This window comes from Scyliorhinus torazame, chromosome 28 (assembly GCF_047496885.1).
Source record: "Scyliorhinus torazame isolate Kashiwa2021f chromosome 28, sScyTor2.1, whole genome shotgun sequence".
Classification (NCBI taxonomy): Eukaryota; Metazoa; Chordata; class Chondrichthyes; order Carcharhiniformes; family Scyliorhinidae; genus Scyliorhinus; species Scyliorhinus torazame.
Genome location: NC_092734.1, coordinates 6,624,112 through 6,640,100, shown reverse-complemented (window position 1 = coordinate 6,640,100; position 15,989 = coordinate 6,624,112). Strand labels below are relative to the sequence as shown.

The following is a 15,989-nucleotide window of genomic DNA, read 5'->3' as shown; positions in this document are numbered from 1 at the left end:
AAGGTGCAAAGATACAAAAACAACAATGACACCACTCTGTCAGAATGTTCCTCAGCGTGTGGACCTTCCACTACTTTCTCCACAGACCATTCCCCAGGGGAGGAGTGCGAAAATACAAAAACATGCAGCTACTCGAAGGGTGTTTGGATTCTGATGTGCAATAGGAGCCTCCATGCTGCCAGTCATTGGCTGCGATTTAGCTCCACGTTATGCCTGCCGTGGATCTGGGCGTGCTGCGTAAAGAGCGGGAAAGGCCAAAATCGAGATTGGCACTGGGCGTGAACCAGTTTGCAATTCACCGCCCGCTCCTGATGGCAAGTTCCGAAAGTGGCGACCACATCATTGACCCTCATTCGCATTCGTTTCGATCTCTTTCACCACATTGAGTTCGAATGCAGCGGCCTCCCGGGAATTCCCCAACTCCCCAGCGAGAAATCACAAGGGCGTCGTTTAGTACTCCCCTTTTTCAAAAACGTGAAGCTGGCGCAGTGGCTGCTGAGAGGAAGTGAGGAGGTGAGGAGCCATTTCCATTTTCCAGCGTGCAGCACAAGGGTACTGGAGTTGCTGCCTCAGTGCTCGGAGGGTAGGGGACCCCTCATAGGGGTTGAGTTGGTCAGGGGACTGAAGCGATTTAGGTCGGAGGTCACCCCTGGGCAGATAGTGTGAGGCCTGCAATCCATTTTTAAATATCGTGGAGACCCATAACAGGGGCATCCACAGCTTCAGCCTATCTAACCGACCAAACTCTCCCAGGACAGAGCCATTTTGCAGCCTGTCTGTTCCACCAAACTCTCCCAGGACAGAGCCATGCTATGGCTTCTCTCCTGAAAGTCAATTTCACTCCCTTTGACTGTGAGCAGCCTCTAGCTTCACAGCTGAAGGCTATTTCAACTGGGGACTTAGACTTGTTAGTTGTGAAAGCACTTCAAGCTTCTCAACTTTCAGGTGCCTCCTCGAGGGCACATGTGCCATATCTCAGAGGATGATTGTATACTGCGTGAAGCCTGGACAGTTTGCCTGATTACTAGGAGCATCAGCACTATAGAAGGAACGGCCAACAATCAAACACTGAAGACCAGGGCTTCAGCACTGGGGATCTTCTTGCGACCAAAGGGTAAGTCTGTGGATCGGGAAGGGCACCTGAACACAACCTCCCTAATGCTCCCAGCAGAGGTCTGGGGCATGGGGCTTAGGGGCTCCTGATGTGGCCGGGGCGAGTGTGCAGAGTGAGGTTCTCCAGTACAACTGGCTCACTGGATGGCTCTCTGAGAGAAGGCGGGACACGTAAGGGTGATGGTTTGGGGGATTTGAGGGTTCAGGAACTGATTGTTAGACTATCTCCTTGTCCAATTCCTTACAAATACCTAATGATTGTTGGTGTCAATCCACAGCAGCTGCCCTCGTGTTGCTTTTGGCAGAAGCCAGAGAGGCAGCAGCAACAGCAATGGCCGGAAGTGGCACCCCATGTGCAGGGGGCCGCTGCACACCCTGAATACCCGGCTGCCCATCAGGCCGAGGAGGGACTCAGAAGGGGAGGCGAGCGATGGCCCATGGTGTATAGGCACCATTGGTCATTCAATGAGATACACACACGACTGCGTGGCAAAATTTGGCTCCAGCTCCCTCTCCAAGTTTGCTGACGACACGACCGTAGTGGGTCGGATCTCGAACAAATATGAGTCAGAATACAGGAGTGAGATAGAGAACCTAGTGGAGTGGTGGAACGGCAATATTCTCTCCTTCAATGTCAGCAAAACTAAGGAGCTGGTCATCGACTTCAGGAAGCGAAGTGTTGTACACCCCCCCATCTGCATCACTGGTGCCGAAAATCCGATGTATTTACCGTATGTCCTATGTTTTTCATGTATGGAACGATCTGCCTGGATGTACACAGAACAATACTTTTCGCTCTACCTCGGTACACGTGACAATAAACAAATCCAAATCAGTGCTGGTGAAAGGTGGGAGTGAAAACTGACGCCTCGCCACTGGTCTCCCTGGAGCTCTCCTCCAAGGTGGTCTCTTGGGTGGCCGGGTTGTGGGGTGGAAAGGACTCTGGATGCTCCGACCTCATCCGATGGAGATCCGGCAGGACAAATGGACACATGGTCAGTGAGAGGGAAGGATCATTTTGTCTCACTTGAGACAGGTCATCTGGGTGAAGGGCAGGGGATCCTCACCTCTCTGGTAACTGCTCTCTCCTTGGGCAACCCACCGATCTCCGCCGCCCGTTCCTCATAGGAGTGAGGTCTCGGATCTCTGGCATCCTGCCCCCCATCTTGGGCTTTTCCCACTTATTTTGGGCTATCTTCTCTTGTGGGGACAAAGAGAAGGAATTGAGAGCCGGACGCTTGGTAAGTTGGGGGGTGGGGGGTTTTAAGCAGGTGGCATGTGTGGGCACCCCATCTGGGCAGGAATGGGTTGTGCTGGTGGGTGAAGTGGGGACTCAGGAGCAAGCACAAAGTTCAGACGTGGGGAGGGTCGAGGAGTCAGCCAGTGATTTGTCGGGGGGGCGGGTTGGGAATCTGAGGGGTGGCGGGTGGAACTGATGGCAGGAGAGAGGTGGTAACTTACCCTGGCAGCTCGGTGGAGATCATTGGTCGACTTCCAGTACTGGATGGCTGTTCTCCGGGTCAGTGCCACTGCCTGCCAGGCAGCATTGTTGACCCTGCTGTTGGTCCTCTGACCCCCCCCCCCCCTCCTCCCCCCCCCCCCCCCCCCCCCCCCCCCCTCAGGGGAACAGGATGGCCCGCCTCTCACTCACAGTGTAGCGAAGCCTGGCCAGGTCAACATCGCCAAAGAGAGGAGCGGGTCTGCGCGCTGCCATGCTTGTGAGTTGGCTGGGAGTGAGTGGTGAGGCAGCGTTTAAAAGCAGCTGCCACTTGTTAACAGTGAGATGCTGAGACGCGGGTCCGGTGATTCAGACAGCGAGACAGCCAGGAATGCGAGAATCTTGTGGGGGCTCACTAAATGCTGTTGAATACAGGCCACGATCTCCCTAAAAAGGCCGCCAAGGAGCAGCCTGCCAAACGCACGGCTGCACGGCAGCATAGTGGTTAGTACAATTGCTTCACAGCTCCAGGGTCCCAGGTTCGATTCCCGGCTTGGGTCATGGTCTGTGCGGAGTCTGCACGTTCTCCCCGTGTGTGCGTGGGTTTCCTCCGGGTGCTCCGGTTTCCTCCCACAGTCCAAAGATGTGCAGGTTAGGTGGATTGGCCATGATAAATTGCCCTTAGTGTCCAAAATTGCCCTTAGTGTTGGGTGGGGTTACTGGGTTATGGGGATAGGGTGGAGGTTTAGGTTTGGGTAGGGTGCTCTTTCAAAGGGCCGGTGCAGACTCGATGGGCCGAATGGCCTCATTCTGCCCTGTAAATTCTATGAAACAATCCCAAAATGACACTTCAAAATTTTTCCGTTGAATTGCACCCACTGACTTAGTTTATCTGGTTTCCTGGTGTGCACAACATTTCTGGTTATGACGGGATAATTCTATTTCACGATTATCTTCGTTTGGAAGAAGGATAGCAAAGTGAAAATAAGCTAAAAGTCAAAGAACCCGTTAAAACAACAAGTGGCTCCATTGTCCTGATCCCAGTTCTCCCACCCAGTGCAACTTTGCAATTACAGACAATCCTGAACACACAGTTCCACTATTTACTCACTCCTCCACTGCAGACAGGAGACTCATTGATTGAAGCTGTTCCTCTCCCAAGTCACACACACTAACGTCAGTGCTTGGGCAGTGTACAGGGAATGTTTCCTCATTGCTGTCAGTTTGTTCTGAGGAATCCTCACAAAGATCAGACAGACGATTTCAACCACTCGTTAAAATAGAAAACGAATGCTCCTGATTTGAGTTGTGCAGATATTTTTGTGACGTCTGTCTGTGATTAACCATAAAGGTTAAGGAATTTAGTGAGTGTCCACTTCATGGTAGTGGCAACACGATGTGAAGTATGTCACTGACATTTTTGACCGATTTTTAGACCATAAGGCATAGGAGCAGAATTAGGCCACTCGGCCCATCGAGTCTGCTCCGCCATTCAATCATGGCTGATATTTTCTCATCCCCATTCTCCTGCCTTCTCTCCATAACCCCTGATCCCCTTATTAATCAAGAACCTATCTATCTCTGTCTTAAAGACACTCAGTGATTTGGCCTCCACAGCCTTCTGCGGCAAAGAGTTCCACAGATTCACCACCCTCTGGCTGAAGAAATTCCTCCTCTCTGTTTTTTTAATAAATTTAGAGTAGCCAATTGTTTTTTTATTTTTTCCAATTAAGGGGTAATTTAGCGTGGCCAATCCATCTAACCTGCACATCTTTTGGGTTGTGGGGGTGAAACCCACGCAGACATGGGGAGAATGTGCAAACTGCACACAGACAGTGACCCAGGGCCGGGATTCGAACCCGGGTCCTCAGCGTCGCAGTCCCAGTGCTAACCACTGCGCCACATGCCGCCCCTCTCATCTCTGTTTTAAAGAACCGTCCCTTTAGTCTGTGATTGTGTCCTCTGGTTCTAGTTTTTCTTACAAGTGAAACATCCTCTCCACGTCCACTCTATCCAGGCCTCGCAGTATCCTATAAGTTTCAATAAGATCCTCCTTCATCCTTCTAAACGCCAACGAGTACAGACCCCAGAGTCCTCAGCCGCTCCTCATGCGATGGAGACTGCACGTTCTCCCCGTGTGTGCGTGGGTTTCCTCCGGGTGCTCCGGTTTCCTCCCACAGTCCAAAGACGTGCAGGTTAGGTGAATTGGACGTGCTAAATTGCCCTTAGTGTCCAAAATTGCCCTTAGTGTTGAGTGGGGTTACTGGGCTATGGGAATGGGGTGGAGATGTGGGCTTGGGTGGGGTGCTCTTTCCAAGACTCGATGGGCCGAATGGCCTCCTTCTGCACTGTAAATTCTATGATTCTATGACAAGCTTGAACATCTTCCCTCTCTCTTTCTGCTTGTATATTTGTTCACCAAAATGCAGAAAATCAAACATCTACTATTCTGGGATGTAGTATTCAATTCACGTTGATGAATAACGAGAAATAAATTCTTGATCAAATCGAATTGAATGGGGCAACGATGCAGATTTCCTGAGGATCCCCCATAGATAAATCTGTCAGACGTCCTGTTTGCATCAGTTTTGTGTAAGATCTGCAGCATCAGGGCAAACAAGCAATTTGGTTGTGACCTGAATACTTCATCAGGTGTCGGCACGGATGCTAATTTTCTGATTGCTAAACTCGCATATATTTGAAATTATATTCTTGAAAATCGATTAACGTGGGAAGTGTAATGCGTTTAGTTTAGAAGAGGGGGTTAATATTTTAACTCTTGAGTGTTTGAACAGTCAGATTAAGGGGTGATTAAGTCTTGATCGGTCTTTGCTTCCAAATTCTCAACCTCTTCTTTCTTCACACAGTGAGGACCTTCGCTCTGCAAATATAATCGCAGATGATGATGATACACAATGCTTGGTAATAGATCGCGAGTAAGTCTCACTGGAGAGTGAGCTTGCCACCAATGTGAGCTCTTGGTGTACTGGAATTCCGGATGCTGTTTTTAACTTTGGTGTGAATAATATCGTTTCACATAGAGTCACGAGTCATGATAGTCAGAATGGTTCCCACCAACTGAGGAGAGCGACTGGCCAAAAAATAGCCAACGGCAACATAATGTATAAAATAATAACCTCCATAGCGACAGACATTTATTTGTGCACACTAAATTTATCGAAACAAAAGACATTTACACATTTATACAGTTTTATTCAGTTTTTATCACGGTGCATAATGTAGCACCGAACGTGACTTGAAACCCATAAAAAATCATCCTCTTTCTCATCTTCAGAATCAAATAACACATCCCAATCTGCTCCCAATCAGCAGCAATCATATTGCCATGGGTCACATTCCACAAGTCAGCATCTCCTGTCCTGTCAGGTGAACTGGATATCCCACATTTCTTGGATGAGTTGATGACAATCTCCGCTCTGATATCATCCCAGGTCTCCACCTTCCATTCACACAGGGTTTCTAACCGGCTGCCTGCAATGCTGCCTCCTTTGGTGAATTTCCTCTCTCCTCCAAACATTCAGTCATTCACCCTTTCTCTCAGACTTTCCCTGAAAGGCTTCATTGGAGAGACATCCAGTGGTTGCACAAGGCTGGTTAGGCTCCCAGAATATTATTGTTTTGCAATCTAACTTCAGCAACAGTTTCATCGACACGTTCCACATTCCATTTGAGAGGACTTTTTTCCTTCACATAATCCTCCTGGTCGGAAACTAGAAACTTCCTTCAGCCATATTTTCCAACCAGCTTCATCCATTCATTCTTTATTATCACAGAGTCATAAAACCGTACAGCACAGAAACAGGCCCTTCAGCCAATCATATCTGTGCCAGCCATCAAGCACCTCGTCAATCTCATTTTTCGAGCACTTGGTCTATATCCTTCTCTGCTAGGGCATTTCAGGTACTCGCCTAAATGCTTCTTAAATGTTGTGAAGATTCCTGCCTCTACCATCTTTCAGGAAGTGAGTTCCAGATTCCCACCACCCTCGAGTGAACACAGTTTTCCTCAAATCCCCTCTAAACCTCCTGTCCATTTTCTTCAATCTATGCTCCAGGTTATTGACTCTTCACTGAGGGAAAAGTTCCTTCCTATCCACCCTATCTATGACCATCATAGTTTTGTACATCTCAATCAGGTCCCCTCTCAGCCTTCTCTGCTCCTAGGACAAAAACCCCAGCCTAACCAGCCTCACTTCACAGCTGAAACGCTCCAACCCAGGCAACATCCTGGTGAATCTCCTCTGCACCCTCTCCAATGCAATCACATCCTTCCTATAGCGTGGTGACCAGAGATGTACACAGTACTCCAGCTGTGGCCTGACCAGCATTTTATACAGCTCCATCATAACCTCCCTATTCTTGAATGTGAGGTATCTCCTTTTGGGATATCTTGGGATATCACCATTGACTGTGGCTTTGTTCCATTGGACGTATATGAGAGCACAATGGTGTCCCAGCCGTCTTCATTAGCACTACATTTCTCCAACTATGCTCATTGTCATATCGAACTTCATGGGAGTTTCATCCATGTTCCAATCAGGACGCTCTATCCCCATTTTCTTGGCTATGTTTGATGGTAATTCTGTCAACAAATTCTCCTGGAGACACTAGGAATTTTTTTTATTCATGGGAACTGGAAGTCACTGACTGGCCCAGCATTTGTTGCCCATCCCTAGTTGCCCGTGAATGACGTAGATAGCCATGGCATTTCAGAGGGCAATTTAAGAGGGCATTTAAGTCAACCATGTGGATATAGAGTCAGATGTAGGCCAGACCAGGTCAGAATGGCAGATTTCCTTCCCTAAAGGGGCATTAGTGAACCAGAAGGGTTTTTAATCATCTGCCGAGGTGGGATTCGAACCCGGGTCCCCAACAGTACCCTGGGTCTCTCTGGATTACGAGTCCAGCGACATTACCACAATGTCACTGCCTCCCCCTTGGCCTTCCGTCTTCTATTCATAAATCTGATAGACCACCCAGGGCTGGCTTTGAAATCTCCAATGCCTAATATTTTGGCTTGTCTCAGGGCAAAGATCCGGGTAGATCTGCAAGAAACTGAGATGAGGGCGGATTTTCATTGACATATTTTGCAACTTAATTTTCCCAACTGGAGCTAGTTGCTAGGCTTTCACTGTTTCTACATTTATTCTTCGACATCTGCCTGTGGGGAGAGCTTCCTCCAATCTCTAATGTTCTTCTCCAACACCTGGGATTCTTGCTGCTGCTGTACATAGAACATACATAGAACATAGAAAATACAGCACAGAACAGGCCCTTCGGCCCACGATGTTGTGCCGAACCTTTGTCCTAGATTAATCATAGATTATCATTGAATTTACAGTGCAGAAGGAGGCCATTCGGCCCTTTGAGTCTGCACCAGCTCTTGGAAAGAGCACCCTACCCAAACTCAACACCTCCACCCAACACCAAGGGCAATTTGGACATTAAAGGCAATTTATCATTGGCCAATTCACCTAACCCGCACATCTTTGGACTGTGGGAGGAAACCGGAGCACCCGGAGGAAACCCACGCAGACACGGGGAGGACGTGCAGACTCCGCACAGACAATGACCCAAGCCGGAATCGAACCTGGGACCATGGATCTGTGAAGCAATTGTGCTATCCACAATGCTACCGTGCTGCCCTTAAGAACAAATAAATCTACACTATATCATTTTCCCGTAATCCATGTACCTATCCAACAGCTGCTTGAAGGTCCCTAATGTTTCCGACTCAACTACTTCCACAGGCAGTGCATTCCATGCCCCCACTACTCTCTGGGTAAAGAACCTACCTCTGATATCCCTCCTATATCTTCCACCTTTCACCTTAAATTTATGTCCCCTTGTAATGGTGTGTTCCACCTGGGGAAAAAGTCTCTGACTGTCTACTCTATCTATTCCCCTGATCATCTTATAAACCTCTATCAAGTCGCCCCTCATCCTTCTCCGCTCTAATGAGAAAAGGCCTAGCACCCTCAACCTTTCCTCGTAAGACCTACTCTCCATTCCAGGCAACATCCTGGTAAATCTTCTTTGCACCTTTTCCAGAGCTTCCACATCCTTCCTAAAATGAGGCGACCAGAACTGTACACAGTACTCCAAATGTGGCCTTACCAAAGTTTTGTACAGCTGCATCATCACCTCACGGCTCTTAAATTCAATCCCTCTGTTAATGAACGCGAGCGCACCATAGGCCTTCTTCACAGCTCTATCCACTTGAGTGGCAACTTTCAAAGATGTATGAACATAGACCCCAAGGTCTCTCTGCTCCTCCACAATGCCAAGAACTCTACCGTTAACCCTGTATTCCGCATTCATATTTGTCCTTCCAAAATGGACAACCTCACACTTTTCAGGGTTAAACTCCATCTGCCACTTCTCAGCCCAGCTCTGCATCCTATCTATGTCTCTTTGCAGCCGACAACAGCCCTCCTTACTATCCACAACTCCACCAATCTTCGTATCGTCTGCAAATTTACTGACCCACCCTTCAACTCCCTCATCCAAGTCATTAATGAAAATCACAAACAGCAGAGGACCCAGAACTGATCCCTGCGGTACACCACTGGTAACTGGGATCCAGGCTGAATATTTGCCATCCACCACCACTCTCTGACTGTAGTTATTTGTCTGTTCTGCAAACTCAACGACTTTAAGTTTGAATTGGGCCATGTATCTGACATTCCTTCTTGATGCCATAACTTCAGGAAAAATGGCTCGACATTTATCTGGCAACAGTACTTCAGGGTGATCGTGTTTGAGACTGGCGGTGATTGTCAGCTTCTAGATTCCCCAGTTTGAATTTCAAGTTCTTTTCGTCCTCTCAAATAGCGTCATAGAATGTAATGTCAATCAATGAAGCAGAGGAAATTCTGAGGAAAATGCAAATTGTGAGGATAATCCAAAAAGATTAGTACGTAAGACCATAATTTTGTTATGCACCAAAAGCATGAAAAAACATGCCCACTATCCCACAACCAATACACGAGTTGCAGGGAATAATAAGGATTAAGGATTTTCTGCCAAAATTCAGGGGTCAACTTTTACACGAGTTGGCTATTATTCAAGTAAATACAGGATTGTTGTAACCCTCAACTGCGGGCAATTGTTATTGATATGCAGATTTATTATCATTTCATGAGAGAATTAACATGACCAGATTAAAGATTTTTTTGAAATACGTGAGTCCAGACGTTTGAATATGTTTTTAAATGTGCCCCCAGCATTTTTAACCAAATGGTTGGAACGTACGAGGAGCTGCAGACAAACCTGAAGGAATACGTGGAGCAATTGTCCCGTAATGATAAACAAAGGAATGCAGCGTCAGTATTCTCCAAATGTCTAAATCATTTCTAATTGTTCAGCTATAACAGTCAGGTTGGGACAGAGATCGCTGATTTGTTGTATTTACTTTCCAGTAAGATGCTGCATGCAGGTTTTGTGAATTTACAGCAGATGGTTAGATGTCAATGCGCCTCACAGTGGTTAGCACGCCCATCTCTCAGTCGCAAGGTTGTGGGATCAAGTCCTACTCCACAGATTTGCGCACAAGTTAACCCCAAGAGATTGTTTCCACTGGTTGGGGAATCGAAAACATGGAGGTTCAGGGTAAGGGGCCAATTGTTTAAGACTGAGATTAGGAGAAATTTCTTTATTTAGAGGGTTGTGACTCTTTGAGTTCTCTTTCCCACAGGGTCCAGCGTTGAATATATTTAAGGCTGAGATAAACAGAACTTTGGTCCCTCACAGGAAATTAAGGGATACGTGGAGTGGGTGGGAAAATGGGGTTGAACCCCAGGATCAGCCATGTTTGTATTGAATGGCAGAGCAGTCTCGATGGGCCGAATGGTCTACTCCTGCTTCGTTTTCTTATGATTTTCAGTTCTTGGGCGGGATTCTCCCCCCCCCCCCCATCCTGGGACATGGGCAGGAGTGCGCTGCCTGCAGTACCAGAGAATGCCACCACCAGCGAATGGGGCACCACTGAGCAACACGCGGCTGGGGAATGGGAGATTCCGGCCAATGTGTTCCCAACTACAGATTTTAAATTCGCACAAAATTCTGCAATGATTATTCTTGTTCCTATCTCAGAGGCATTTTTTTTTATTTTAAAGAATCTCATAATTATTTCAGACCTATAAATTAATTTGTTTTTGTTCTGTTCAATTATTTTTTATTTGAATGTAAGTATAGATATATAGATAATTAATGTACAACATTATGGGGCATTTACGAATAATCGTTTGCAAACTGTAAGTGAAGTTCTGTGGAAAATGAAGCTCTGACATATACTGACCTTCACATCAATGCAGTATTTACACAGAGAAATCTTCTGCTCCAATCTTATTTGTAATTAACCGTCATTTAATATTGCCAAAAATCTCATAAAGCGTAGAGGACATTCGCCCTTTCATCAGTCTGTGTTTTTGTTGTCCCAGAGTCCTTTTAAAAAAGGGTGCACTTAATAACCAGAAAATGAATGAAAATCGCTTATTGGCTCAAGTAGGCTTCAAATGAAGTTACTGTGAAAAGCCCCTAGTCGCCACATTCCGGCGCCTGTTCGGGGAGGCTGGTACGGGAATTGAACCGTGCTGCTGGCCTGCCTTGGTCTGCTTTAAAAGCCAGCTATTCAGCCCTGTGCTAAACCAGCCCCGATGTTACAACATAGAAGGAGGACATTTGGCCCATCATGTTTGTGCTAGCTAACTGTCAGAGCACCTCAGCTGGTCTCAGGCCCTTGCAGCCCTGAAAATGTTTTCTCTTCCGATAATTATCCGCTTTGCCTTTGATTGAATCTGCCTCCATCACACTCAGACTGTGCTTGTAACTGTGCCACAAGTCATTAACAGGCTCTCTCTCCCACGCATTAAAAATTATAATTCCTCTCCAGTCATTGTTGTAATCTGCATGTAATTTTATTTTTGGATCTGAATGCATGTCGCTACCTTTGCTTATAGAATAACTTCAAGGTTTGCCTAGAGCGCCACATTGGTGATTTAGTGCAGACATTTATGAATCCTGGTTGAGACTCTCTCTCAAACCCCACTAACTGATTGAAACATTAATAAACAGTGATTCAGGCCTTCAATTATTCATGAACACAGATAGAAACTAAAGACTGTAGAACAGGATAGGATCAAGGACGATCTCGCTTTTTTATGAAACTCACCTCGACAAGCCAATAAATTCACCCAAATAGTTTAATTTAAATAACAAACTGAAAATCAAATCCAAAGGCGATAAAATAGATGTTTTTTATTTGACAAGAAGCAGTTGTGAGAAAACACTAGTTGTAAAGGAGTCGATGGGAACAGATTTTACAATGAAAATGCCCATTAGTTACCAATTGCTAACTCCAGCAAAGGTGACGAAAGAGGAATTCAGAAACCAAGGAGAGTTGGGCAGAAAATACATAGTTCCCGATCTGCAGAGATAATAACCACTTCCAGTTTCTATTGGTTTTGCGTTTATAGACAGGCTGTTGCACATATTGTCTGATATTTGATGTCATGATTGCTGCTGATTGCTTGTTTCAGATCACAGTCTCTGTTGTTCCTTTCCCTCTCTTCACTGTTACTGAGCGTAAATGGAATTCTTTTTATTCCCCAAGGCCACTCACATTTGCTTCATCTGAGTGCAGGGAGACCTTGCAGCTGAGGGAAAAGGTTGCCAAGTTTTCAAGCTCCTGTCCTTTCAAAAACCTTGACATCGTTGCCACTCTGGGCATGGGAGGTTTTGGGCGTGTGGAACTGGTAAGTGGTAGGAAGGTGGTAGATGATGCTGAGGAACAGATGAATAATGATGGGCGTAATAATGTCACAATATCATTGTCTAACGATGATGACACTTTGTTCTTGTACATGCGCCCACCCTCTTTTTAGCTTAAAAGTACACGACAGACTCTCGCTCCTTCATTGATACACCCAATAATCCTGTTTTAAGTTAAAGAGGGATTTGTGTTCGTATTTCTCAGGCTTGTTGGGACAAGGTAGCACAGTGGTTAGCATGATTGCTTCACAGCGCCAGGGACCCAGGTTTGATTCTTGCTTGGTTCTCGTCTGTACAGAGTCTGCATGTTGCATTGGGTTGGATTGGATTTGTTTATTGTCACATGTACCGAGGTACAGTGAAAAGTATTTTTAAGCGAGTAGCTCAACAGATTATTAAGTACATGAAAAATTAAGGAAATACAAGAAAATACATAGTAGAACAAAGAACAAAGAAACGTACAGCACAGGAACAGGCCCTTCGGCCCTCCAAGCCTGCACCGACCATGCTGCCCGTCTGAACTAAAATCTTCTACACTTCCGGGGTCCGTATCCCTCCATTCTCATCCTATTCATGTATTTGTCAAGGTGCCCCTTAAACGTCACTAAAGAATAGGGCAACACAAGGTACACAATGTAACTACATTACACCAGCATTGGGTGAAGCATACAGGGGTGTAGTACTAATGAGTTCAGTCCATAAGAGGGTCGTTAGGAGTCTGGTAACAGCCGGGAAGAAGCTAATTTTGAGTCCGTTCGTGCGTGTTCTCAGACTTTTGTATCTTCTGCCCGATGGAAGAAGTTGGAAGAGTGATTAAGCCGGGTGGGAGGGGTCTTTGATTATGCTGCCCACTTTCCCCAGGCAGCGGGAGGTGTAGATGGAGTCAATGGATGGGAGGCAGGCTCGTGTGATGGACTGGGCTGTATTCACGACTCTCTGAAGTTTCTTGCAGTCTTGGGCTGAGCAGTTGCCATACCAGGCTGTGATGCAGCCCGATAGGATGCTTTCTATGGTGCATCTGTAAAAGTTGGCAAGAGTTCATGTGGACATGCCAAATTTCCTTAATTTCCTGAGGAAGTATAGGCGCTGTTGTGCTTTCTTGGTGGTAGCGTCGATGTGGGTGAACCAGGACAGATATTTGGAGATGTGTACCTCTTGGAATTTGAAACTGCTAACCATCTCCACCTCAGCCCTTTGGTGTCAATGACCAGCTCTTTAGTTTTGCTGACATTGAGGGATAGATTGTCGCTGCACCACTCCACTAGGTTCTCTATCTCCCTCCTGTATTCTGACTCATTGTTATTCGAGATCCAGCCCACTATGGACGTATCGTCAGCAAACTTGTGGATGGAGTTGGAACCAAATTTTGCCACACGGTCGTGTGTGTACAGGGAGTATAGTAGGGGGCAAAGTACGCAGCCTTGCAGGACCCCGGTTTTGAGGACTATTGTGGAGGAGGTGTTGTTGTTTATTTTTACGGATTGTGGTCTGTGGGTTAGAAAGTCGAGGATCCAGTTGCAGAGTGAGGAGCCAAGTCCTAGGGTTTGGAGCTTTGATATGAGCTTGGCTGGGATTATGGTGTTGAAGGCAGAGCTGTAGTCAATAAATAGGAGTATGATGTAGGAGTCCTTTTGTCGAGATGCTCTAGGGATGAGTGTAGGTCAGGGACTTGGCGTCTGCTGTGGACCGGTTGCGGCGGTATGCAAATTTCAGTGGATCAAGGCGTCCTGGAAGTATGGAGGTGATGCGCTCCATGACCAACCTCTCGAAGCACTTCATTAGGACTGAAGTCAGGGCCACCGGACGGTAGTCATTGAGGCACGCTGCCTGGTTCTTCTTTGGCACCGGTATGTTCTCCCCGTGTCTGCGTGGGTTTCCTCCGGGTGTTCTTGTTTCCTCCCACAAGTCCCGAAAGACATGCTTGTTAGGTGAATTGAATATTCTGAATTCTCCCTCTGTGTACCCAAACAGCACTGGAGTGTGGCGACTAGGGGATTTTCACAGTAACTTCATTGCAGTGTTAATGTAAGCCTACTTGTGACAATAATAAAGATTATTATTAGTTACTGTAAGGGGAAGGAAACTAGTAACCACTTTGTGTTGTTTTTGGAAATGTTTCAAAGCTGTTAATCATTGCTTTGTTTGCTCAGTTCAATCAATAGAATCCATAGAATCCCTACAGTGCAGAAGGAGGGCGCTTGGCCTATCGAGTCAGCACCCACCCTCTGAAAGAACACCTAGGCCCACTCCCATACTCTTTCCCCCAATCCTGCTCATTGTTCATGACCAATCCAGCTAACCTGCACATCCTTGAACACAGGAACATTTTAAAATGCTCCTTTGTCACCAACGTAGCTTCTCAGAAATTGATCCTCAACATTTTGTTGGACTCTCAAATTCATTGTTTTGTGTTTAGCTTCCTGTTTTTAAATGCAAGTTGCTTCATCTGGCGTTTTGCCCTTATAGTCTGATTATTGTTGTCGGACGTTTAATAATACATCATGCATTTATTGATCGAAGGCACAAGCCATTACTTCACCTCACTTATAACAATAGTTATTAAATTGTGTCGCAAACATCTTTGATTGCTCCAGGTGAAACTGAAGGATGAAGACATCACCTTTGCCTTGAAATGTATCAAGAAGAAACACATTGTGGAGACTCGGCAACAAGAGCATGTTTACTCAGAGAAGAACATCCTGCTTCAGACCAAATCTCAGTTCATTGTAAGGTAAATTAAGCTTCATCGACAGGACAAGGTCATTAGGAAGCAACTGCATGCTTTCTGAATTTTCTCAAAGCTAACTGTCGATTGATTTCAGTCAGTGTGTGTTTGTGTGGGTAAGCATGTCGGAACATAGGAATATAGGATCAAGAATACGCCATTCAGCCCCTTGAACCTGTCCCGCCTTTCAGTGAGATCATGGCTGATCTGTGACCTATCTCCATATACCTGCCTTGGGCCCAGATCCCTTAATATCTTTGCTTAACAAAAATCGATCTCAGATTTAAAACTAACAACTGTTCCAGCTTCAACTGCTGTGTGTGGGAGAGAGTTCCAAACCTCTCCACCCTTTGAGTGAAGAAGTTCTTCCTAACATCTCTCCTGAATTTTCAGACTATGCCCCCTAGTTTTAGAATCTCCAACCAATAGAAATAGTTTATCTTAATCTACCCTATTTTCCCCGTTAATATCTTGAATACTTCAATCATATCACTCCTTAGCTTTCTAAATTTAGGGAAAACAGGTCTTCTTTGAGTAATCTCGCCTCCACCCCTGTAATCCAGGTATCATTCCTGTAAACCTGTTGCACTCCCTCCAAGGCCAAAATATCCTTCCGAAGGTGTGGGGTCCAGAACTGCTCACAGAGACTCCAAGTGGGGTCTAACCAGGGTTTTGTATAACTGCAGCATAGCTCCCATGTCTTTATATTCCAATTCTCTCGATAAAAAGGCTAGCATTCCATTAACCTTTTTGATTATTGTCTGCATTTGTTCCTGGTATTTGTTCACCTGAACCCCCAAATCTCTTTGGACATCCACTGTACCTAATCTCTTTCCATTTAGACAGTACTCTGCTCCATCCTTTTTTTGTCCAAAATGGATAGCCTGACACTTGCTTACATTAAATTCCATCTGCCACAATT

General features: G+C 46.1%; 1 protein-coding gene across 1 annotated transcript in view; it reads left to right on the top strand.

Moving 5' to 3' along the window:
• prkg2l (protein kinase cGMP-dependent 2, like) overlaps positions 1-15,989 on the top strand; it is a 61,169-nt gene that overhangs the window by 19,046 nt on the left and 26,134 nt on the right. Inside the window, exons 9-12 of the mRNA XM_072491401.1 lie at positions 5,419-5,487; positions 9,798-9,896; positions 12,185-12,326; positions 14,937-15,073. Coding sequence (XP_072347502.1) covers positions 5,419-5,487; positions 9,798-9,896; positions 12,185-12,326; positions 14,937-15,073 — 447 coding nt within the window. The remainder of the gene's footprint in view (positions 1-5,418; positions 5,488-9,797; positions 9,897-12,184; positions 12,327-14,936; positions 15,074-15,989) is intronic.